Source organism: Schistocerca piceifrons, chromosome 3 (assembly GCF_021461385.2).
Source record: "Schistocerca piceifrons isolate TAMUIC-IGC-003096 chromosome 3, iqSchPice1.1, whole genome shotgun sequence".
NCBI lineage: Eukaryota > Metazoa > Arthropoda > Insecta > Orthoptera > Acrididae > Schistocerca > Schistocerca piceifrons.
Window position 1 is genome coordinate 121,544,505 of NC_060140.1, and position 25,135 is coordinate 121,569,639.

Below are 25,135 nucleotides of genomic sequence, written 5' to 3' on the forward strand. Positions count from 1 at the left end.
GATCCTCAATTATCTTGGATTACTTATCTAACTTGTCGTAAATTACAGCAGCTGATGTGGCTTCTCAATAATTATATAACAGAAATATCATCGCGTTTCAGATTTTTATTTCAAGTAGCAAATGTGAACACCATGAGATTTAATTGATGATCGACACCAGTATTACGTAAAACGGGGGTGTAACTGATGAGCCTTCTGCAGTTATGAGTGGAGCTTTATGCGCTGTTATGCGGCATCGCGTGCGTTCGTTACCTTGTCGTTGGTTAGGCAGCGTCGTCGTTGGTTAGGCAGCGTCAGGGGGCGGCGGGCGGCGCAGCTCCATGCAGCTCGCCGTCTCGGATGCAACTCTCTCCTAAATTCTCCTTACTACAGTGTACCGAATTTGGTTTAAAAAAAGCTATCCGGCTGTGTTTTCAACTGACCAATCAGGGTCTCAATATTAACCTTAAGCTCCACCTACAAAAATTCTATCTATCCAATGAGAAACGTTATACTTTTCGTGGTGGGGCAATGTTTTTAACGTTTGTAACGTAACAGAGACGCGACAATGTCTCACGCTAAAACTTGCAGCTGGTGTGGCCCTTTTAGTGTTATCGTAAGACCTATACTGTTCTTCTGAAGGGCTCTATCTTTTAACATGGACTGGGGGTGGTCCTGGTGGTTAGCTGGCGACGTGGGTGTCCGTCCCTTATCGTAGGGCCTTCTAGCTTAACACGGTTCTGCTCTCAGCTTCTGTTCTCGTTTCTCCCCTTGGAACTGCGTCTGTCTCACGGTGGGAAGGTATGACATTCATTTAGGCATTCTTGTGTTAGTCTGTGGTATTCCATTTGCTCACTCGTTAATCGTATTACTTTGGTTAATTTAATGTCACGATTTATTTGGAGCTATGTGACATACTGCTGGATTTGCTTATTGTGTCAGGGTTTTCATGGAAGGTGTTGGATTTGCCTGACACATTACAACTGTAGTTCAAGAAGCTGAACTTCTCTCACTCACTGTGCACACCTGCACGCTGCAAGTTACATCAGCTACCACATAGAATGTTGTTGCTGGCAGATACACCCAAGGCACCACTCGCACACAACACAGTGCACTGCGTCAATCTTAAAACCATCAGGGTGCAACTATCAGCATGAAATTCACTCAGGTAGTACTTCAGCTTCTCGAGGATCTTGCACTTGGCTCTGCCAAGAACTTGCTCGTTGTAACTTCTGACTGGATCCAGCAGTGCCTCCTTTTGACGCACTACTTCAGGAGCAATGCTTATTTGGCTGGCTGCGTGAGACTGGGACTAGGTGTGCCGCAAACTGTCAAATTCCCAGTGCAAAGCGCACTCTCACAGATACTGACAAATAACTATACAAATCACGTTGGAAAGAGAATTTTTGCAGAGAGGACAGAATCAGAAACATAAAGTCTTACACTGGCATATACACTATATGATCAAAAGTATCCAGACACCTCCAAAAACGTACGTTTTTCATAATAGGTCAATTGTGCTGCCACCTACTGCCAGGTACTCCATATCAGCGACCTCAGTAGTCATTAGACATGGTGAGAGCAGAATGGGGCGCTCCGAAGAGCTCACAGAATTCGAACGCACTCAGGTGAATGGGTGTCACTTGCGTCCTACGTCTGTAGGCGAGATTTCCACACTCCTAAACATCCCTAGGTCCACTGTTTCCGATGTGACAGTGAAGTGGAAACGTGAAGGGACACGTGTAGCACAAAAGCGTACAGCCCAACCTTGTCTATTGACTGACAGAGACCACCGACAGTTGAAGAGGATCATATTGTGTAATAGGCAGACATCTATGCAGACCGTCACACAGGAATTCCAAACTGCATCAGGATCCACTACTCGCATTACGATAGTTAGGCGGGAGGTGAGAAAACCTGCATTTCATGGTCGAGTGGTTGCTCATAGGTCACACACCACGCCGGTAAATGCCAAACGACACTTGGTGTGGTGTAAGGAGCGTAAACATTGGACTACTGAACAGTGGAAAGACGTTGTGTGGAGCGACGAATCACGGTACACAATGTGGCGATCCGATGGCAGGGTGCGGGTATGGCGAATGCCCGGTGAACGTCATCTGCCAGCGTGTGTAGTGCCAACAGTAAAATTCTGAGGCGGTCGTGTTATGGTGCGGTCGTGTTTCTCATGGAGGGGGATTGCACCCCTTGTTGTTTTGCGTGACAGTATCACAGCACAGGCCTACATTGATGTTTTAAGCACCTTCTCGCTTCCCACAGTGGCAGAGCAATTCGGGGATGGCGATTGCATCTTTCAACACTATCTAGCACCTGCTCATAATGCACGGCCTGGGGCGGAGTTGTTACACAATAACAACCCTTTAATGGACTGGCCTGCACAGAGGGCTGACCTGAATCCTATAGAACACCTTTCGGATGTTTTGGAACGCCGACTTGGTGCCAGGCCTCACCGACCGACGTCGATACCTCTCCTCAGTGCAGCACTCCGTAAAGAATGGGCTGCCATTCGCCACGATACCTTCCAACCCCTGGCTGAACGTATGCCTGCGAGAGTGGAAGCTGTCATCAAGGCTAAGGGTGGGTCAACACCCTACTGAATTCCAGAATTACCGATGGAGGGCGCCGCGAACTTGTAAGTCATATTCAGCCAGGTGTCCGGATACTTTTGATCACCTAGTGTATACAATGTGTCTCTCCTAACAGCTGTCAGGCACATTTTCTCTGGTGTTTCGTCAGACAATTGCACTGCCGTTTCTGCAATGCGTAGCTGGAGTCAGTACTCCTCATCAAGTCTTTCATGCGATGCCCAGTCTCGACGGAAAGTACCGTTATGTTTCCCCTTTAGAAACAAAATGATTTATTAGCGTAATTTTGCGTGCTCATTCGATAAGGCGGTCTCAGATTCGCCTGGTTCAATATTTGTTTTATGTATATGTATTTAAAAGGGTCAGTAAAACTCGAATAATAACCATTACTCGGGCAGTGATACGATTGGCCTGGCGGGTGCAGACCGCTCCTGCCAATCATGTAGTGGTGCTCATTCGGTGCCGTAGTACCGGTTATTGTTTGTGTTTTACTAACCTGGTTAATACATATCAATAAAAATATAGCACTAGACCAGTGGTTCCTAACCTTTTTTAGACCACTTCCCCTAAGTGCAGTCAGACAATACCTAGCACCCCCGCCCTCACCCCCTCCCACCCCCTGCCCTGCCCTGCCGCTTGTTACCGCCACCTCCTCCACATTACCATCTTTAGCACCTAACTAAACTGTAGAATGAAAGACATTTTTTCGAACACATTTATTTTTAAATTGACGAAAGATGAATGATACTTGGTTTGTGTGTGTGTGTGTGTGTGTGTGTGTGTGTGTGTGTGTGTGAGTGGGGGGGGGGGCGGGACTAGGGAGGGAAGGGAAGGTGTTAGAATGAATGACGAAGGACTTCGTGGTGCATGGCAAGTGTTACCCACAACTCCTTCTCAGATAAGAAAGCTAACTATCTGCAGTGAGGGCAGACACTTGGACAAAGCACAATTCCCTGGCATTATTACTGTCCATTGTACAATCGCTTGACGTGCACACTGCAGATCCATTTAAAATCAACCAAGTTAAAATGTGTGCACTGTTGTTACTGTTCGATTGATAGCTGCCCTCCTACTTCTGAATGGTCGGAAATTGGAAGACTTCAGACTGTTAATGATTTGCGTCGGACTTCAGACACTAACAGTAATGTGCTAGCCCTTAAAATTCCTACACTACGAAGATGACGTGCTACAGACGCGAAACTTAACCGACAGGAAGAAGATGCTGTGATATGCAAATGATTAGCTTTTCAGAGCATTCACACAAGGTTAGCGCCGGTGGCGACACCTACAACGTGCTGACATGAGTTGACCGGCATTGCCTAGTGAAACGTTGTTGTGATGCCTCGTGTAAGGAGGAGAAATGCGTACCATCACGTTTCCGGCTTTGATAAAGGTCGGATTGTAGCCTATCGCGATTGCGGTTTATCGTATTGCGACATTGTTGCTCGCGTTGGTCGAGATCCAATGACTGTTAGCAGAATATGGAATCGGTGGGTTCAGGAGGGTAATACGGAACGCCGTGCTGGATCCCAACGGCCTCGTATCACTAGCAGTCGAGATGGCAGGCATCTTATTCGCATGGCTGTAACGGATCGTGCAGCCACGTCTCGATCCTGAGCCAACAGATAGGGACGTTTGCAAGACAACAACCATCTGCACGAACAGTTGGACGACGTTTGCAGCAGAATGGACTATCAGCTCGGAGACCATGGCTGCGGTTACCCTTGACGCTGCATCACAGACAGGAGCGCCTGCGATGGTGTACTCAACAACGAACCTGGGTACACGAATGGCAAAACGTCATTTTTTCGGATGAATCCAGGTTCTGTTTACACGAGCATGATGGTCGCATCCGTGTTTGGCGACATCGCGGTGAACGCACTTTGGAAGCGTGTATTCGTCATCGCCATACTGGCGCATCACGCGGCGTGATAGGGGGTGCCATTCGTTACTCGTCTCGGACACCTCTTGTTCGCATTGACGGCACTTTGAACGGTTACGTTACATTTCAGATGTGTTACGACCTGTAGCTCTACCCTTCATTCGATCCCTGCGAAACCCTACACTTCAGCAGGATAATGCACGGCCGCATGTAGCAGGTCCCGTACGGGCCTTGCTGGATACAGAAAATGTTCGACTTCTGCCCTGGCAAGCACATTCTCCAGACCTATCACCAATTGAAAACGTGTGGTCAACGATGGCCGAGCAACTGGCTCGTCACAATACGCCAGTCAGTACTCTTGATGAAGTGTGTTATCTTGTTGAAGCTGCATGGGCAGCTGTACCTGTTCACGCCATCCAAGCTCTGTTTGACTCAATGCCCAGGCGTATCAAGGCCTTTATTACGGCCAGAGGTGGTTGTTCTGGGTACTGATTTCTCAGGATCTATTCGCCCAAATTGCATGAAAATGTCATCACATGTCAGTTCTAGTTTAATACATTTGTTCAATGATTATACGTTTATCATCTGCATTTCTTCTTGGTGTAGCAATTTTAATGGCCAGTAGCGTAGTTGTAATACCAATAATCATAATAACAATAATGACAGCACTATAGCAGCGATTGTGGAATTACTGCTGTTACATCCTGTCAATTATTTCTTTTATCTCTTTATAAGAGAGTAATGGTGCAGTTTCCGAACTACTGCAGGTTCTGTCTATAGCTTGGAGAAGACGTTTTCTTGAGATAATTAGCATTTGTTACGTGTATGTCTCGCTTTTATCATCAGCGATGAACGGGATAGAGCGCAACGTATGTGTGTATTGGTCTATGTGAGAAACCTGTACCATCCACCGTATTAATGCTGCTAATTGAGAAACAATAATTATTGATAATTTATATAACCAGTATTACACTCTTTCAAAATTGTGATAATAGTAATAATAATTTGCAAATGTTCACGCGAGGTAGCCGCGCATTCTGAGGCGCCTTGTGACGGTCTGCGCGGCTGCCCCCGTCGGTGTTTCGAGTCCTCCCTAGGGCATGGATGTGTGCGTGTAAGTTAGTTTAAGTTAGATTAAGTAGTGCGTAAGGCTAGGGACCGATGACCTCAGCAGTTTGGTTGCATAAGACCTTACCACAATCTTTTGAAAATGATTTAGTTTCAGTTTAGAAAATTTCATTTACCCCTCACGGGTAATTACCCTCACACTAACCTGGATCAGCTCTATAGAATGGGTACTTGAAATTACGCTTTAAGTATCATTTTGTTTGTAATGGGAAACAAAAAACGACACTTCTTGTCGACGCTGGCATGAAAGGCGCGATGAGCGCTATTTGTTTTGAGTTGACCCCTGCTAAACAATGAGAAGAGGTTTTGGTGATATCTGCTTTCCCGGCCGTTTTGCTAGTTTACGAGACCAGAGCCGCTACTTCTCAACCAAGTAGCACCTCAATTTGCCTCACAAGGGCTGCGTGCACCCCCGTGCCAACAGCACTAGGCAGTGCTTATCTTCAGTGATCTGACGGGAAACGGTATTACCATTGCGGCAAGGCCGTTGGCCATGCACTGGTTTTCAGTCAATTGAAATATGTCTCCTATTGGTCAAAGAACAGTATGAATTATCAATGAGAGGAATGCCTTCAGTTGGAAACAAATCAGTAAATGTAACAGATCTATTTGTGTTCCAATTTGATTCTCGCCTCCACGTCCTTTGTGCACTCCTCTTGTTGTTTGATTCCAACCTTTTGCCCCAGATCACAGGCTCCGCTCCACCACATGAACCAAAATGGTAATGGTATTCAATGGATCTCACTGACGTATCGTTAAAAACCCCACATATTTCTGTATGTTTAATTTCCTATTTTTGAAAATACAGTAATTTCTGGTTCAGGAGAGAGTTGTGGTGACTTGAAAGGCAATGAATTTGTATACCTGTAATTGTTTTGAAGGCAAATTACCGAACAACATTACTCCCCGCCTTTGAGTAACGACTACCACATTTGCACATTTGACACATTGTCATTCCCTTACAGTCTTCACTGTACTGGTAGATAGGACAGCTTGGCTGTGGAAGTGGAAGGGTAGCTCACAACATAGACAACAGTATTCACAATTACAAGCACCCAAGCTTTAATGATCTTCTAGCAATAAAGGCTCTTAACAAAGCTCAATTAAGCAAGGACATAAACTTGGTTACAAACATATGTTGACCTTCAACCAGTGATTAACCCCAATAAAGAATTACCAATCAATAAAACGTAGATAAAGGACTGCTTTACAAGAATGCTTAAATTAAGTAAAATCATGAAAGCTAAGTTACAAATTTTATGTTAAGTTTCAACAGGTGAATAACCCCAACAAAGAATTCTCATTTAAATAAAACATAGATAGGAAAATGCCTTACCAAAATGCTTGAATTGTGTAAAATCATGAAAAGCTGAGTTACAACTTTTCTCACAAACTACTTAGGAATTTACAGCAAACAAACAAGTTTGATCTGTTTAACCAGAAGGTAACTGCCAAGTCCAAGCGACCGAAGCCACTCAGAGCGGACGACCGCCCCAACGCTGGTCATCAACCGACATCGTCACGGCCCAGTGGCCACCGTGCTAAAACAGACTAACGTTTCGGTAAGCGACCGACAGCAACACAGGAGTAACAGTGACTGAAAGACGGCGTACGCCTTACGAAACACGGCACACCCTGAAGTGGGAGCAGACACAGCTGACTAGCGGCCATTCAACCGCGAGCGAACAAATCTCACGCTGCCCGTACTAACGCGGGAAATGATAGCGAGCGACAAGACGCCACGCGCAAAGCAGCAACCGTGCCTACCCCTCGACCACAGGATGTGCTCTGTCTCCTTGTCTATGGTAATACAATTTATAGCATACAGGAAACGATTTAATAATGGCATTAGTTCAACGCAATATCAGTTAACAGTTAGGTCCAGTAAAGATTTACCAACGGATTTACCTTCAAACCAACTTCCGGACCACAGGCGGAAATTATTAAACTTGGCATAAGTTTTCACCAGACCGATAAACAAGAAATCAAATTAAACAGTTGCCAAATTACAGTCAGGATACGCAAGCCCTTCAAGACTCTGCTATCTTACTCACAGTTATCATTAACGGCGAAACATACACAAAAGAATGACAAGAAATTCACCATTGAAAGCAAAAAAACAACACACCACAAAGGTTAAATTAATTAACTTGCAGACGAGCCAGTCACTGAAAGCTCAGTTCCACAAGATTAGGACTAATCTCACTCGGCAGCAACACATTTGTGTGCGTGATAACTAGGTTGCCCAAACAGGACTCCAAAGCCCAAAACAACAGGTCACACGTTAGCTGTCGTGTTCTCGGATACTAGGCACCACCGGGCTAAGGCAATCGCGACGAAAAAAATCTCTGAAATTACAGCTGCCTGCAGCAAAACAAATGAGTCTGGGTGCATGAACGTAAAGCACAAGCCACTGTTCCAGCCGGAGCGAAACCTTTTCAATGCACGTACGGACAGAACAACACGCGTGGGCATAAAGGGAGCAGCAGATGCGCACCAAGCAAACTATACTGCGCCAAAATACGACCCACGTCACGTCCACAAACCGGATCACTGCTCCCGGAGCTGGTGTCTGCTCGCTGGACTGCCGCAACTCTCTGTCCTCCGGAAAGCGATGCTGACTGCCGCCTTGCTCAACGCTTCCTTCTCGGCCGTGCACAACAACTCTTCTCTTGTCGCCTCAGAGTGCGGCCGCAATGTCCGTTCTCCCCTGCTGTCCGCCCCACACTCCCGTACTCGCACTCACTCCCTCGTTAGGACCCGCTCCGACAGGAGGCGCTCGCGATCGCACATAGTGCCAACCTCGACCAGAGGAGTAATCGATAGCGTCTGGCGCCCGAGAGCCGCGCCACAGCTCATTCACATTATCATTCGCTTACAGTTCTAGGAACTTGTACATTAAGACCATATTTGTGCAAAGTAAATAACAACATATTACAGCAGCAATAGATTCATGGATGAAACAAGGTGGATTTACACCATTTCAATTATGTTTTAATCCTGTAGAAAAATATTTATTTTCCATCACAGACCACTTCATTACTCACTCAGTGCCTCACAAAAGAAGTGAAGCACCGAAAAGGAAGGAGGAAACGCGTTGAAAATTCATGAGTTGAGGGCTTTGTAAACTTACTGCAGTGACTAAAAAACCGAGTCAAATTTTCAAAAATCCTGGAAGTGTTAGCCCATTTATCAGTATGGCGTTGCGCGCACTCAGTCCTGGATGCATGCATTGGTTCTATTGCCGTTGTATCCGAGGCAAGCTGACCTACATGTGTTGTAACTCGTCTTCTATCTCCTGGCCTGCCTCGGGCATGGATGTATGTGATGTCCTTAGGTTAGTTAGGGTTTAACTAGTTCTACGTTCTAGGGGACTGATGACCTCAGAAGTTAAGTCCCATAGCGCTCAGAGCCATTTGAACCATTTATCTCCTGGATTCTGGCACGAGAATAGAGTTGACATCCGAGCTTGCCCAACGTGTGTTCTGTCAGGCAGAGATATGGGTATCTCGTTGGCCATGGGAGTACCTCATCAACATGCTTGGTGCTTCACTTTGTCAGAAATTAGGCAAATTTAACGTACTAGTAGTTTAATTCGTAACTGTCCTTTTTCACTGTTTAGTCCACATAGTAAGACTGAGTGGTGTCTTCCAGAAGAGATTCCTTACACTCCCGTCCAGGGCTTCCCAACCTTTTCAGCTGGCGGACCCCTTCTTCAGTCGAAAATACATGAGACCCCTAGTCAGTCAGGAGCACAGTAACTTTAAATTTCAGAGCGAAACCCATGGGAACTGAAAGCTTCTTAATGCAAGTGCTATGTTCCCAATGACCCCCCTCCCCCCTCGAAGTATCAATAGTCTTTGGTTTATAGATGAATGAAAGCAACTTGAAATTAACTATCCAATTTGAATTCCCATTGTATCCAGACACTTACTAGCGGATTTACTCACTTTGTTCAAAACACTATAGCCTGATTAAAATTACTTGGTAATTGAAATTTCAAACGATGGAGCTGTCTTCCTCCAAGAGCAATCAACATCACGTCCAAACTGTTCGCTCATGGCCTGTTCACTTCTAACATTTGGCTACTGATGTGTAAGGAGCATGCATGTTTCATAACAGCTGTGTGTGTGTGTGTGTGGGGGGGGGGGGGGGGTGTTCATAGAATCCGAAGAAAAATGTTCAAATGTATGTAAAGTCTTCCTTTGGTCGTCCTCCCTCTTCATTCATTTCAACTGGAAACTTCCCTTGTTGTGAAGGCTATGGAGAAACTGCACATTTCTTCAGTGATCCTGACTTCAGCCACCGATCCATGTTAGAAGTAATAAACTGGTCAAAAATCGACTTATGAAATAGGTAGTGCACTGACAAAGCAAGTTTAACATTTAATGATGCCTGGGACCGCATACGTGCCAGCGAGCGCTGTGATTGGTCGACGAAGCTCGCTCCGCGCATGCGTAAAAGGTTTCAGCGCATCTAGCGTCGTGAGCCGGGACACAAACGACCCCCGTATTGTTGCGAAACAGTCGATTCAGAGTAGCCGCATTCTCCGGCACTAAACTGTGTATACGTTCTCACTTAGGAACCGCAAAGGCAGCTTGGCGATCACACGAAAAAAAAGTGATAAATTTGATTTTCACATTCTTATTCAGTAATTTTACTCATTATTTTACACGATTTGGTGAAAGGTAGCCGCGGACCCCATAGAAAGAGCCAGCGGACCCCTAAGGGAAGGGGTTGGGAAGCCTTGCTCTAGTCCTATCAGTAAAAAACAGCTGTAGAGTGAATCCACTGCAACTCACAAAACACAGGGGAGAGATCGAGCATCAGTAAACGATAATTATCTCTGGTGTCATGTGACTGATTCTAGTTTTTTGTCAGGCAATACAACAGTGTGCAAACCAAACTTCTCAAACGGTTTCTGGATTTTGTCCTAGATTTCTAGTTGTATCCAGTGCTATAGTTTTCAGATTATGTTGTAAAATGCACTTATAATGAGGATCTACGTATGTTACACAGGGAAGGAGGAACATTCAGCAAGTGCCTGATGTACAACGGAAGTGCCCTGGACGGTGCTTCCGAGGTGCCCTGCCAGCATGGCTGGGAGTATGACGACACGTGGTACCCTCAGACGGTGCCGTCAGAGATGAACTGGGTCTGCGACGACATGCACATTGTCAGTGAAGTCATGTTCTATGCACAGAACATTGGAGCAGCCCTGGGACTGCTTTTCGGCTACATGGGTGACATGTAATTAAAAAAAATCCTTCTATTCTTATTACCTTTGTATTTTCTATTACCATTTCGTGTTAAAGGATACGAACAATCCCTGTTTGTGAGTACAAGAATGAGTAGTGGCATTGCAATCGCCCGTACACCAGAGCGCTACATCTGACTGAGGGGAGCAGTGAGCCACTTGGAGAGCTGGCACACGCTGAGTTGAAAGCTCACAAACAACCAGCAGAAGTGACCTCCAGCTCTTTGTGCAACCATGTGGCTGTAGGAATGATGCACAGTACGTCCATGAAATGCAGTTTACATTTTAGGAGGAACCTTCACTTGAAGGAAAATGACTTCCTGCAGAGGAGGATTCCGTGAGGTCAGGCTCAAGCAGTTCTTATCTGAAAAATTCCCCCAGGTGTCTCGCAACTATTTTATGAGTGCGTGCATGGCGAGAACAGGGCCCCAGGCTGTCGCTGTATTTGTTCCTTGCCAGTGCTGAAATTTAACTCTCTGACTATACTTATTCTTCGAATTCTTGTGGAGCAGCCACAATTGTATTTTGTAAATTTCAGGAACCGCACAACAGCTGCTGAATCGAAAAAGGTTTTTATTGCCTACACGACCGATTTCTGGATGCTAAAATTCCATCATGTGGATTAAAATAAAAAAGAAGAACATTTTACCGATTGAGGTAATATCCCCCCTCCACCAGCGTTGTCATGGAACGAAAATTTCGGTCACACAGCATGGGAACTGTTCAGTGGATCCTTGGTCACCTATTTTCAATTCAGTTGCAAAACTTTTCATCAATGACAACACTGGAATTGGAGACGACCTCAGTCAGTTAAGTGTTTTTTTTTATTGTACACCAGATGATGGAATTTTAGTGTTAAGTAGTAAACAACAAAAATATTGTTGATTCAGCAACTGTTGTGTGGATCGTTCAACTTACAAAATTTTGTATAAAATACATAATTGAACCATCAGGAGCTTTTAAGTTAAACCCAAATATCTCCCAGTTTCAGTCTTGGACCATATTCATGGATACTAAAAAGATACAAATAAATGTATGTAGTATTCAGAAAATGTTAACAGTTCTTTACAAAGAAGTGCAAAACAACATGAATACTGAGTGGGATAAAATGGATTAAGCCACCATATTGCATTAGTCATTACTAAAAATGTGTAGTGCGTGCCATGAATGTAAGTTTGTGACACAGGACTTTAGAAGCAAACACACAAATACTAAATGTATACAGAGCAGTAGAGGAGAAGATCCAGACTGTAAGTTATACTTTATAAAAATGATGAGAAGTTTGTCAAAGATCTTTAAAAGAAATTTTTTGTTATATGTGATTAAAAAATATCTTGATGACATGTTACTTGGCAATATAGAGGACTAGACTATCTTTAGTGAACATATTTGGTATAGTTTCATGTGTAAACAGAAAACTAAGTTTCTATCTCCAGGCATAAGATAACGTAAATGTTAGAGTACAAGGTGGAAAAATTATATAACCCTAATGTTACACAGTATCATATTCATTGCATATACCTAATGAAATGCATGAGTATATAAACAAACGTCAATAATATCATAAAAGTAATGGAAATTGCATCTATAACATTAAAACAAACTAAAATACGGTGTTCTTAAATGGTTTGAAACGTCACTCAGTGTTCATATATATCCAAGTTATCATAGTGAAACAATTACTGTCACATATCGACTATATTTAAAGGAAACCTTCATATGTTAATGAAGTTTTATTACAGTGCTTAGCTGGAAGCTTAGTATGTCAGTAGTGCTAGTATCGAAAATAAGGGGAGGGAATAAATAAGAACAGTGTAACCAACCATGCACTCAAATTTGGATTGAGGGAGTATTGACAACACATGTATATAGTAGTGGTAGTGATGAGTAACATTCTTTAAACAATGTAAACGTTAAGCTAAAGGCATTAGGGGCTCGACCATTGGGTGTACATTTTGAGAAGCAGATATAAAAAATTCTTTACATTATCAATTTAAGTGATTGCTAAACAAAATGCATACTTGTCTATGTACACACTCAACCTCATTAGATGGAATGTAGATATAGAGCTGCAGATGAATTATGTACATAAAAGCATTTGACAACAGTTATAAGTAAAAAGAAATATGCGACCTGTTATTCATTAAAATGAGAACTACATCTTTGGACTACAAACATACTTTAGGTGTGGAAAACTTATTCACCAGAAGTCCATGTCAAATATAGTAAAAGTTAAAGATAGAATTACTGAGTGTTTACCATATTCAGTGTAAAACAACAGGAGAAAAGTTACAAACATCTTGTAAATATTTATAATGAACAATGGTAATACACAGGATGTGGATAACAGAACATAATATAATATATTTGTACTGCAATTGCATAGTGAAGAATCCTGACAGGGTTATAAAAAACTGTATGCAATAAAAGTGTCATTAACATCAGGAGTTGACACTGAAATGCTATGTGCAACTTGTCATATGTATGTCAGGCAATCTTTTCACATCACAAAACGAAGTTATAACGTCTATCATGAAGACAAGTCTAAGGAGATGGTGTGTAAGAGGGAGAAGTAGTGGTATATTTGAAAATGACAGGTTAGGGATTAGAATCAGGTAAGTGAAAGACCTCAGGTAAATTCTCAAAGAAATCTTTATTTTTCAAATCTTTTTATTCATTGAGAACATCATTTGGATTTTTTACAAGGTTACAAAAGATTTTAATTTCCTCCAGAAAGTTCATACTTAATTCCGTTTTTGCTTGATGTAGTATTTGCATATTCTTGTCAATGGTGCCTATTGTGTGATTATAAGCTTTAAGATGGAAGCCCTGAGCTGAAGTGTTTGATTGGTGTGTGTATTCAAGAAACGCTGTCTTTAGTTTCCTCCCAGTCTAGCCTATGTAAAAGTTTTCGTATTGTTGACAATTAATTCTGTGGACATCTGGCCTCCCATATATTCCCCTTTATCCAACTAAATTCTTTTGCAGCGTTATTGAAATGTTATTATGAATTCTACAAGCCAATATTACATTACATTTCCTAAATACATTACTTATTTTGTCCAAGATACTAGCTACATATGGAAAACTTATCTATCTGGTTTCTTAATGCTTTTGTCTTTAGTTAGGGTAATTTTTTGATTCGCTATATATGTTTTATCTCTTTCTTTGTCTGTAAGATATTATCAACTAGCCATTCTTGGTATCCATTACTTACAGCTACCGATTTCAGTGTATTTCATTTCATTGTTAGAGTTTATAGTAGATGTGGGGGTTCTTAGCAATCTGTCAATCATGCTATGGAAGTATGCATGATGGCTATATCATGTGGGGTGGCAGGATGTTTCATGAATAATAATATCTGTGGTAGTTTGCTTACTGTATATGTTAAGGGCTAGTTTGCTATCTGCTTTTGAAATCTCTAGGTCCAGAAAATTAATTTTATTATCTTTTTCTATAGTGAATTTTAAATTTGGATGGGTATTATTAAACAGATTGTAGATTTTGTTGATTACTTTGTCATTACCATCGACTAGTATAATGGTGTCTTCTATATATCTTTTATAAATAATAAAGCTGACTGTGTGATCTGATTTGTTGTTTAGGATTTTGTTCTCAATATGATCCATGAGGATATTGGCTAACGTTTCAGCTATGCAACATCCCATTGCTATCCCTTGGGGCTTACTATTGGATGCATTTGTTGCTGTAGGTACACTTTTCTTCACAAGTAAGAGACATTCTTCGAAGAATTTGCACAGCATACAAACCATACTTAAGGTGTATGAAACTCCAGAATTTTCCAAATCTATTAAAAACTGTGGTAAAAACTGAGATAATTAATTATGCTATTTGAGTTTCTTCTAAACATGAGGTTTAAAATGCAACAGGTCATTAATTTTTTCATACATTAAATAAATTCCAGACTTTCATACAGCTGTAAATATTGCCTGTAGGCTGTGCAAAATTCATCTAAGAATCTCTCTTACTTATGAAGAAAAGTGTCCCTGTACTACCAAATGTAGCCAATAGTAAGTGAAAAAATGATGTAATTTCACATGTAAAAAAATTTAAAATTTATTTATTTTTTTATTTATTTTTTTGAACTTCCACCGCCTTGAGTGTGAATCTTGAGTCCTTCCTGGTCATGCTGGCAAAGTTTTATGAATTTATTTGTAAAACTATAGACAGTGGAACTTAAAACTTCCTGTGGTGTCTCTCTTGCTCCAAGTTGCCCATTTGACGTCCTACCCCCCTTTAAAGTAAAGCGACTGTGTGACAAGACATGTTTTAGCCCATCTACTAACTCTACAATTACTAGAATAGGTAAACATCGGTGTGTAATTAAATTCTTTCTCATCAGTTCAATGGTTTCACCAACTGGGACATTGATATATAAGTAAGTAACATCTAATGAAAAAAGGAGTATATCATTAAGTATCTGTAATTCTTTAACTGATGCTAGGAGATCAGAAATGTTTTTAGTATGTATTTTTTGGAGAAGACATATTTATCAATTAAAATTGAATTTAATTTTTGGCTCAAAAGGAACCCTGGCAAAGTTTTATGAATTTATTTGTAAAACTATAGTTTACAATTGGGCATATAGGAATGTTTTCCTTGTGGATCTCAGGTTGTGCTTGTAATTTAGAGGCATTAGGATTAATGACTAGAGTGACTTTTTTCCCAGTTTGAAGCATAAAATTACAATTTTTAATATATATCAAAACTTTCTCTTGAATTGTTGGAGTAGGGTCCATCTTAGTTCTACTGATTCCACTGTCAACAACAAATTGTTTTATTTGGTCAATAGAATCACTGATATACATTATGAGAACCGAATTTCCCTTATCAGCTTTCAATGTAAGTGCTTCATTTCCACTTAATTTATTTTTAGTGGTCTGTCTTTATTCTACATCTCTATTATTTTCTTCTTCCTCCCCTCTTCTATTATTACACAAATATTTATCAAAAACCTATACTACTTTGTCATTGAGTTTTTGTATGCAGCTGAACCTGTTAACTGATCTATATTTTTGTGTGAGCAATAAAACACTTAACACCTTTGTCATGTAGTCTATAGTTGACACCGAAGTTCAGACCTTTGCTGAGACTACTGATTTCATGTGGTTCAAAAACCATGTCAATGATTTTTACCATTTTATCAAAATATTGGAAAGATGGTGTGGTGTTACTCTCTGGCAGTAAATGTTGATCTTTCTTTAACTTTTCTATTTTCTTACTGTGCTACTCTAATAAAATTTGTAATTCACTGTCAATAAAGTTATCTATAACACTCACAATAGTATTAAGAAAATTAAAATTAAAGGAGTGGGATTATTTCATATAGGTTAAATATGTCTGTTTGCGTAATGCTGCCTGACATTTGGGCTTCTATTTTAATTTTTTCTGAAGCCATTTGTGTTCACTAAGGCTCTTCATTTTCCTCGAAACAGCACCACTCACTTTTGTGTTGACTTAAGCGAATGTTGGGATTATCTTAGCTGACAGAGACTTCTTGATAAACGAAATCACCTTTGTGCACTTCATTAATTTGCATCGTTAGAATCGAAAAATCACCTCGTTCGCATGGTATGGCATTGTTTTAAACATTTTTGGAAGGTGACTGTCAACAGATCTTAAGTAATGCATAAGATGCATGTTTGAACCAGCAGTTGCTTTTATTTTAAACCCAAGTATCTACTGGTTTCAGTCTTGGTCCATCTTTATATATACTGTCGAAAGATACAAATAATTATGTGTAGTATACAGGTAATGTTAACAGTTCTTTACAAATAAGTACAAAATAACATGAATGCTCACACGGTTAGAATGATTTAAGCCACCATATTGCATTAGTCATTACTTAAAATGTGCAGTGCATGCCATGAATGTAAGTTGTCGTTTTTATGATCTACCTTTAAGTTTTCTTTATGTTCCATCTGCATCTGGTCGTACATGTGACCGCTCGCGTTTTCATAAGGAACATGCCACTATCTACTTCATCAAAATCGCGAAATATTTTGATGTGCGGAGATTTCAGCTGCGTCTTACGTCCTATGGAGCAGACTCCCAATCTCTGTATATAACAGGCAATGTCCTGACTAACTGACTGACTTATCATTGCCCAGCCCAAACCGCTAAGGATACAAACATGAAATTTGGAAAAGGCGTGGGTCTTATATTGTAGAGCTCGTTTAAAAATGGATTTTTCGGTATTCCGAACCTAAGGGGGTGAAACAGGGGATGAAAATTTTTAAGAATTTCGTTACATTAAAAAAAATCATTGCGCTAAATTTATGGAAATTGATATTTCACTTCTCCTTTAGATGTAAACAAATATTTGTCATTGGAATGTAAGTTGCTGTGAAAATATCTCTACAAGAACGCAAAAGGCATGATTAAGAAAAACTTTGGACTCGAGAACCACTTTTTGGTCGGAAGTACATTCGGGAAAGGCCTCACTTATATGACCCTAATTGGTGTGAAAATTCTAGAAGGTGCTGCAGTTTGTGAACAAGGTAAAAATTCGTTGAGTCTACGAGAAACATGGATCTGAAGATATCCGACTTTAGTGTGGTTTACCTACTTCACAGCTACTTCTACCAGTCGACTGGGCCACTTTCATTTGTCTGATTCACTACGTATTCAGCTTTTGTCAGTTGAAACAATTCCTGCCAACTTCACTGTGTTGTTCCAATTACTCTTAACGACGTCATGCAGCGCGTACATCTTTCTCGCCATATTTGGAAGAAAGATATGTTATCTCTGACGCTCCCCTCTCTGGATGACGTCATCGCTGCCGTGTGCGGGGCGAGCAAGCCATTTCCGACTGTGTTATCCCTCGATTATGGAATGGTGGGCTGCCACTGCCATACCTCGGCTTTGCACTGCACTCTTGGGTTTTAGCAACGGTAAAGCGGATGAAATGAGGAAGACTCGGGAATTTTATTATACTGTCCTTCGCGATCTTTACGACAGTGCTCGAGACGTTGCAAGGGGTACACATCCCACTCTCCTTTAAGGTCGGAAGAATTGTTTTAATTACCAGGTCCGACCAATAAAGCTACTCAATTTTTATTATAAAATCGTAGCACTGGCAATAAATAGCCGTTTGTCGGCTTTGCTTGCTGACGTGGTCGAATGTTATCAACGATGTCTTCCTGGTCGTACTCTCCTGACTCCCGTTCCTGAATGTCGTAACCTCATCTCAGCTTCCTCTGTCCCTTTATCGGGAGGTCTATTTTCCATTCATTTTAATCATACGTGTGACCGAGTTAGTCAAGATTTTCTGTTGCGAGTGTTGACAGCTGTTGATTTTAATGATGCTGAACGAAGGATGTTCATGTCTCTAGTTACTGATATTCAGGCGTCTATTGACGTGAGTGGTGGTCTCACTCCCCTCGTAGAAGTGTGTAGAGGTGTTGCACAGGGTAGTCCGCTATCTGTGTCTTTATTCACGCTGCTTCTGGAACCCATTTTGCGGTCCGTAGCTGCTAGATTGGGTGGCGGGTCGTTATTGGGCGAAAGGTTTATCGTTCGCGCGTGCGCCGTTGGCTTCATGGTGCTTCTTCCTTCTCATGACGACATACCGATGCTCAAGGACTGTAGGATGCATTTTGTCGTCTTACGAAAGCACAGGTTAACGACCGGAGACACTGATTATTCAATATGCGGGGATCTGACGCGGTTGAAATTCCATGGGCTGCAGCGGTCGCCCGCCATCGATCGTTTGGTATTGTTATCGATTGTTGTCCGATGAAGATTGTTGCGTTAAACTGGACATCCGTCGCGGACAGAATTCAACGAGCGATCCTTGAACACGTGCGTCGCTCTCTCTCGTTGCTTCATTACTTTCAGACCTTGCAAACTTGTGTGTTGAGGAAGCCTATTTTGTTGCCCAAATTTTTGCTTTTCCTGCGATGATGTCCCGAAAGTTACAACGATTATCGAGCAAGTTTATCTGGCGAAATTCTATTTTTCGAGTGCGCTATCCGGCTATGGCGCGACCCCAGCGAGAGGGACGTTTGGGCCTCCCTGATGTTCGGGACGAGGCTCCTGATTTATTTCTTCGACACATTATTTCAACGTGCCTTTGCGTCCCCCAGTGACTTGTAGCTCGCCTATAGATGTTGGTAGGATAGATAATAAATTAAGTCATATTCGTGAACTTTTTCTTGATGTCTGTTACTCGAGGGTTGATATTCTTTCCCAGTCTCATCTCTCTGTAAAAATGCTAATATGTCGCTGGACATTTCCAAATCACGCTTTCTCTGCGGAGTCCCCATCATCAGAGACAGAATGGAAGGTTGTTTGATCCAGTGTCAGCCTACTCCTGTTTCCTATGGAGGTGGCGTTCTCGTGGTACCAAGTCGTTCATATCCTTCTCTCCATCAGCGTACGACTTTATCTCATTAGCCTTGGTGAGACAGACTGAGGCAGTCGTTGCCATGAAAAAGATACATTTATATCACCAGTTGGTCCCCTGCGGGCACAGACATAGGAGCTGGCTTCGCCGACAATTGGCATTTCTTGCTAGAAGGACGGAAGCGACAATCTCCATTGATATTCTCCCGATTTAGCCTTGTCGCCAGAAAAGAGAACAATACAGTTATGTGGTATGTCGGGCATTATGTACATTACGTGCTGCGGAGCGGGTATGACAAGCACCCTTGTGCCTTTTCCAGTATATGGTTTCTGCCCATTGGATAGGTTGCCACACCATCGTTCACTTTTTGCGAATATGCTGTGTCTCTTCTTTAGTCGTCAGGGAGTTGGATGATGTGTAGAAACCCTTTTCTGTTGGAATGTTTCATTCCTGTTGCCTTATTCTTGGTAAAATTGACAAAAAAAAAAGAAAGTGGTGAGTTAACCAGTCATCATGGTATTTTCATTACCGGCCTTTTTCAGGTGTATCTTTTTACAGTTTATTTCATTTTTGTGGCTCTGTTAGACTTTTTGTTTAAGAAATGGAAAAATAAGTTGTTGCAGGGTACGACTAAAAGTGAATATTTTTTTTCTTTTTAAGTGGTGGAAGCCATGTAGGATTTTGTCCCACCATGTTCCTATCTTATTAGAGTGGCAAGTTGTAAGGTCTGAAATAAATAAAAATAAAAGATAAATTAAAAAATACCATTACTATGTGATAATACAGCGCAGTGACAGTCGGGGCGGGGAGGGGGGGGGGGGAGGCATCGTGGCCAGGCCACGACGTGCGACCCTTGCACACGTTGTCCTCACCCAGCCTGAAGTTGTCCCTGGGTCCGTTCTATCTTGCCGTTACAAGCAAGAAAAGAAAAAAAAATTAATATTGTCCAAGAATTGTAAGGTAGCATCGAGTAGTGTGTTGCTGGTTCTCACCCCACTGAGTCCAAAACTTTTGATATTAGCCTTCGCGTTTAATAACAAAAAAAAATGAAGAAGGAAACAGAGGTTCGAATCCTGGTCAGGCACAAATTTTCAACTTTCCCCATTGATTTAAATGAATTCTTCCTGACAGTTAATGTCTTTAGTTCCTTTGTGTCTTGATTCATAATGGATGCATGGATCAAAATAACCGAAAGACGAGACACCATATATACAGGGTGTTACAAAAAGGTACAGCAAAACTTTCATGGAACATTCCTCACACACAAAGAAAGAAAATACACTCCTGGAAATGGAAAAAAGAACACATTGACACCGGTGTGTCAGACCCACCATACTTGCTCCGGACACTGCGAGAGGGCTGTACAAGCAATGATCACACGCACGGCACAGCGGACACACCAGGAACCGCGGTGTTGGCCGTCGAATGGCGCTAGCTGCGCAGCATTTGTGCACCGCCGCCGTCAGTGTCAGCCAGTTTGCCGTGGCATACGGAGCTCCATCGCAGTCTTTAACACTGGTAGCATGCCGCGACAGCGTGGACGTGAACCGTATGTGCAGTTGACGGACTTTGAGCGAGGGTGTATAGTGGGCATGCGGGAGGCCGGGGGGACGTACCGCCGAATTGCTCAACACGTGGGGCGTGAGGTCTCCACAGTACATCGATGTTGTCGCCAGTGGTCGGCGGAAGGTGCACGTGCCCGTCGACCTGGGACCGGACCGCAGCGACGCACGGATGCACGCCAAGACCGTAGGATCCTACGCAGTGCCGTAGGGGACCGCACCGCCACTTCCCAGCAAATTAGGGACACTGTTGCTCCTGGGGTATCGGCGAGGACCATTCGCAACCGTCTCCATGAAGCTGGGCTACGGTCCCGCACACCGTTAGGCCGTCTTCCGCTCACGCCCCAACATCGTGCAGCCCGCCTCCAGTGGTGTCGCGACAGGCGTGAATGGAGGGACGAATGGAGACGTGTCGTCTTCAGCGATGAGAGTCGCTTCTGCCTTGGTGCCAATGATGGTCGTATGCGTGTTTGGCGCCGTGCAGGTGAGCGCCACAATCAGGACTGCATACGACCGAGGCACACAGGGCCAACACCCGGCATCATGGTGTGGGGAGCGATCTCCTACACTGGCCGTACACCACTGGTGATCGTCGAGGGGACACTGAATAGTGCACGGTACATCCAAACCGTCATCGAACCCATCGTTCTAGCATTCCTAGACCGGCAAGGGAACTTGCTGTTCCAACAGGACAATGCACGTCCGCATGTATCCCGTGCCACCCAACGTGCTCTAGAAGGTGTAAGTCAACTACCCTGGCCAGCAAGATCTCCGGATCTGTCCCCCATTGAGCATGTTTGGGACTGGATGAAGCGTCGTCTCACGCGGTCTGCACGTCCAGCACGAACGCTGGTCCAACTGAGGCGCCAGGTGGAAATGGCATGGCAAGCCGTTCCACAGGTCTACATCCAGCATCTCTACGATCGTCTCCATGGGAGAATAGCAGCCTGCATTGCTGCGAAAGGTGGATATACACTGTACTAGTGCCGACATTGTGCATGCTCTGTTGCCTGTGTCTATGTGCCTGTGGTTCTGTCAGTGTGATCATGTGATGTATCTGACCCCAGGAATGTGTCAATAAAGTTTCCCCTTCCTGGGACAACGAATTCACGGTGTTCTTATTTCAATTTCCAGGAGTGTATGTTATGTGGACATGTGTCCGGAAACGCTTACTTTCCATGTTAGAGCTCATTTTATTACTTCTCTTCAAATCACATTAATCATGGAATGGAAACATACAGCAACAGAACGTACCAGCGTGACTTCAAACACTTTGTTACAGGAAATGTTCAAAATGTCCTCCGTTAGAGAGGATACATGCATTCACCCTCCGTCGCATGGAATCCCTGATGCGCTGATGCAACCCTGGAGAATGGCGTATAGTACCACAGCCGTCCACAATACGAGCACGAAGAGTCTCTACATTTTGTACCGCGGTTGCGCAGACAAGAGCTTTCAAATGCCCCCATAAATGAAAGTCAAGAGGGTTGAGGTCAGGAGAGCGTGGAGGCCATGGAATTGATCCGTTTCTACCGATCCATCGGTCACCGAATCTGTTGTTGAGAAGCGTACGAACACTTTGACTGAAATGTGCAGGAGCTCCATCGTGCATGAACCACATGTTGTGTCTTACTTGTAAAGGCACATGTTCTAGCAGCACAGGTACAGTATCCAGTACGAATTCATGATAACGTGTCCATCGAGCGTAGGTGGAAGAACATGGGGCCCAGTCAAGACATCACCAACAATGCCTGCCCAAACGTTCACAGAAAATCTGTGTTGATGACGTGATTGCTCAATTGCGTGCGGATTCTCGTCAGCCCACACATGATGATTGTGAAAATTTACAATTTGAGCACGTTGGAATGAAGTCTCATCCGTAAAGAGAACATTTGCACTGAAATGAGCATTGACACATTGTTGGATGAACCATTCGCAGAAGTGTACCCGTGGAGGGCAATCAGCTGCTGATAGTCCCTGCACACGCTGTATATGGTACGGAAACAACTGGTTCTCTCGTAGCATTCTCCATATAGTTACGTAGTCAACGTTACCTTGTAGAGCAGCAACTTCTCTGACGCAGACATTAGGGTTATCGTCAACTGCACGAAGAATTGCCTCGTCCATTGCAGGTGTCCTCGTCGTTCTAGGTCTTCCCCAGTCGCGAGTCATAGGCCGGAATGTTCCGTGCTCCCTAAGACGCCGATCAGTTGCTTCGAACGTCTTGCTGTCGGGACACCTTCGTTCTGGAAATCTGTCTCGATACAAACGTACCGCGGCACGGCTATTGCCTCGTGGTAATCCATACATCGAATGGGCATCTGCCAACTCTGCATTTGTAAACATTGCACTGACTGCAAAACCACGTTCGTGATAAACAATAACCTGTTGATGCTATGTACTGATGTGCTTGATGCTAGTACTGTAGAGCAATGAGTCGCATGTCAACACAAACACTAAAGTCAACATTACCTTCCTTCAATTGGGCCGACTGGCGGTGAATCGAGGAAGTACAGTACGTACTGACGAAACTAAAATGAGCTCTAACGTGGAAATTAAGCGTTTCCAGACACTTGTCCACATAACATCTTTTCTTTATTTGTGTGTGAGGAATGTTTCCTGAAAGTTTGGCCGCACCTTTTTGTAACATCCTGTATAACTACGGCGAGGATGGCCGCTAATGTCTTCAGTTCCTTTGTGTCTTGACAAATTTTACAGAAACAAATCTGGGAACTGGAATATTTATTGAAGCAAGCGGGTATACGCTGGTTGCAGGTACGGACGTCGACCGCTGCAGTTGGCCTGCGTGGTGATGCACGTCGTCAGCAGGGTGGCGATGCTGTTCACTCCGTCACTGATACTGCTGTTCGTCGTGGCGGAGTCGCTGGTGGTGGCCGCCGGAGGCGCCATGCTGGAGTCGGCGGTATCTGTAGGTGAGTGGAGGGGACAATGTGATGCAGCAATGCCAGAGCGACGTTTAGAAAACCTTAAAAAAGTATTTTTCATGGAAAGAACGGGAAACTACTCTCACAGAGGGCTTCTCATGTTTCTTCACTCTTTTCTTCCCTGATAACTTTTCTCGAGCTTCCATCCGGGTCACGTGGTTAGATGTCCAGGAGCTTCCAGCCGAGAACTACTCATATAAATTAAGGATAATGCTGATACATGGTGAAACAATGCTCTGGTGGGCGGTTTGCGGGTTTAAATGACCTCGGGGTATGGCCATGCGGGTGCATTTGACCTGCGGTCGTCGCTCGGTGCCACTGGCAGTAGTCCACATACGCAGAGGTGTGTTGGTGCATGTCAGAGTACGGTGCAGCTAGTAATTGTGCAGACGTGTTCAGACGTGCTAATGGTGTGTTGAAAATGGCTCGAAGAACACATATTGATGACGTTATGAGGGGTAGAATACTATGGCGATTGGAGGCTGGTCAAACACAGCCGGTCGTAGCACGGGCGCTCTGTGAGTCTGTGAGCCACAAAGTGTGATCTAAAGATTATGGCAACGATTCCAGAAGACGGGCAACGTCAACGTGTCCCGGCGCTGCAGTACGGGATGTCCACAGTGTACAACACCTCAAGAAGACCTTCAGTGCCCGCAGACGGCCACGGAGTACTGCAGGTAGCCTTGCTCGGGACCTTACCGCAGCCACTGGAACAGTTGTCTCCAGACACACAGTCTACAGACGACTGAACAGACATGGTTTATTCGTCAGGAGACCTGCGCGGTGCATTCCACTGATCCCTGGTCACACGAGAGCCCCTAAATCCTGGTGTCAAGAACACAGTACTTGGTCACTGGAACAGTGGTCCCAGGTTATGTTCACGGACGTCCAGGTATAGTCTGAACAGTGATTCTCGCCGGGTTTTCATCTTGCGAGAACCAGGAACCAGATACCAACCCCTTAATGTCCTTGAAACGGACCTATATGGAGGTCGTGGTTTGATGGTGTGTGATGGGGTTATGATTGATGCACATACCACTGCATGTCTTTGACAGAGGAACTGTAAGAGGTCAGGTGTATTCGGACGTCATTTTGCACCAGTATGTCCGCCTTTTCAGTGGTGCGTGCAGTGGGGCCCACCTACCTCCTGATGGATGATAACGCACGGCGTCACCGAGCTGCCATCGTGCAGGAGTATTTCGGAACAGAAGATATCAGGCGAATGGAGGGGCCTGCCTGTTCTCCAGACCTAAACCCCCTCTTGGTCGGCCTATCGCTACACGTCTTCCAACCCCTAGGACTCTGCAGGAGTTCCGACAGGCACTGGTGCAAGAATAGGAGGCTATACCCAAGCAGTTCTTCGACTACCTGATCCAGAGTATATCAACCCGTTGTACGACCTGTGTACCTG

The 25,135-nt window shown here is 43.6% G+C and overlaps 1 protein-coding gene across 1 annotated transcript in view; it reads left to right on the forward strand.

The window, feature by feature from the left end:
- LOC124788450 (solute carrier family 22 member 7-like) overlaps positions 1 to 25,135 on the forward strand; it is a 158,364-nt gene that overhangs the window by 47,104 nt on the left and 86,125 nt on the right. Inside the window, exons 3-4 of the mRNA XM_047255722.1 lie at positions 10,612 to 10,842; positions 23,555 to 23,712. Of these exons, the coding sequence (XP_047111678.1) occupies positions 10,612 to 10,842; positions 23,555 to 23,712 (389 nt within the window). The remainder of the gene's footprint in view (positions 1 to 10,611; positions 10,843 to 23,554; positions 23,713 to 25,135) is intronic.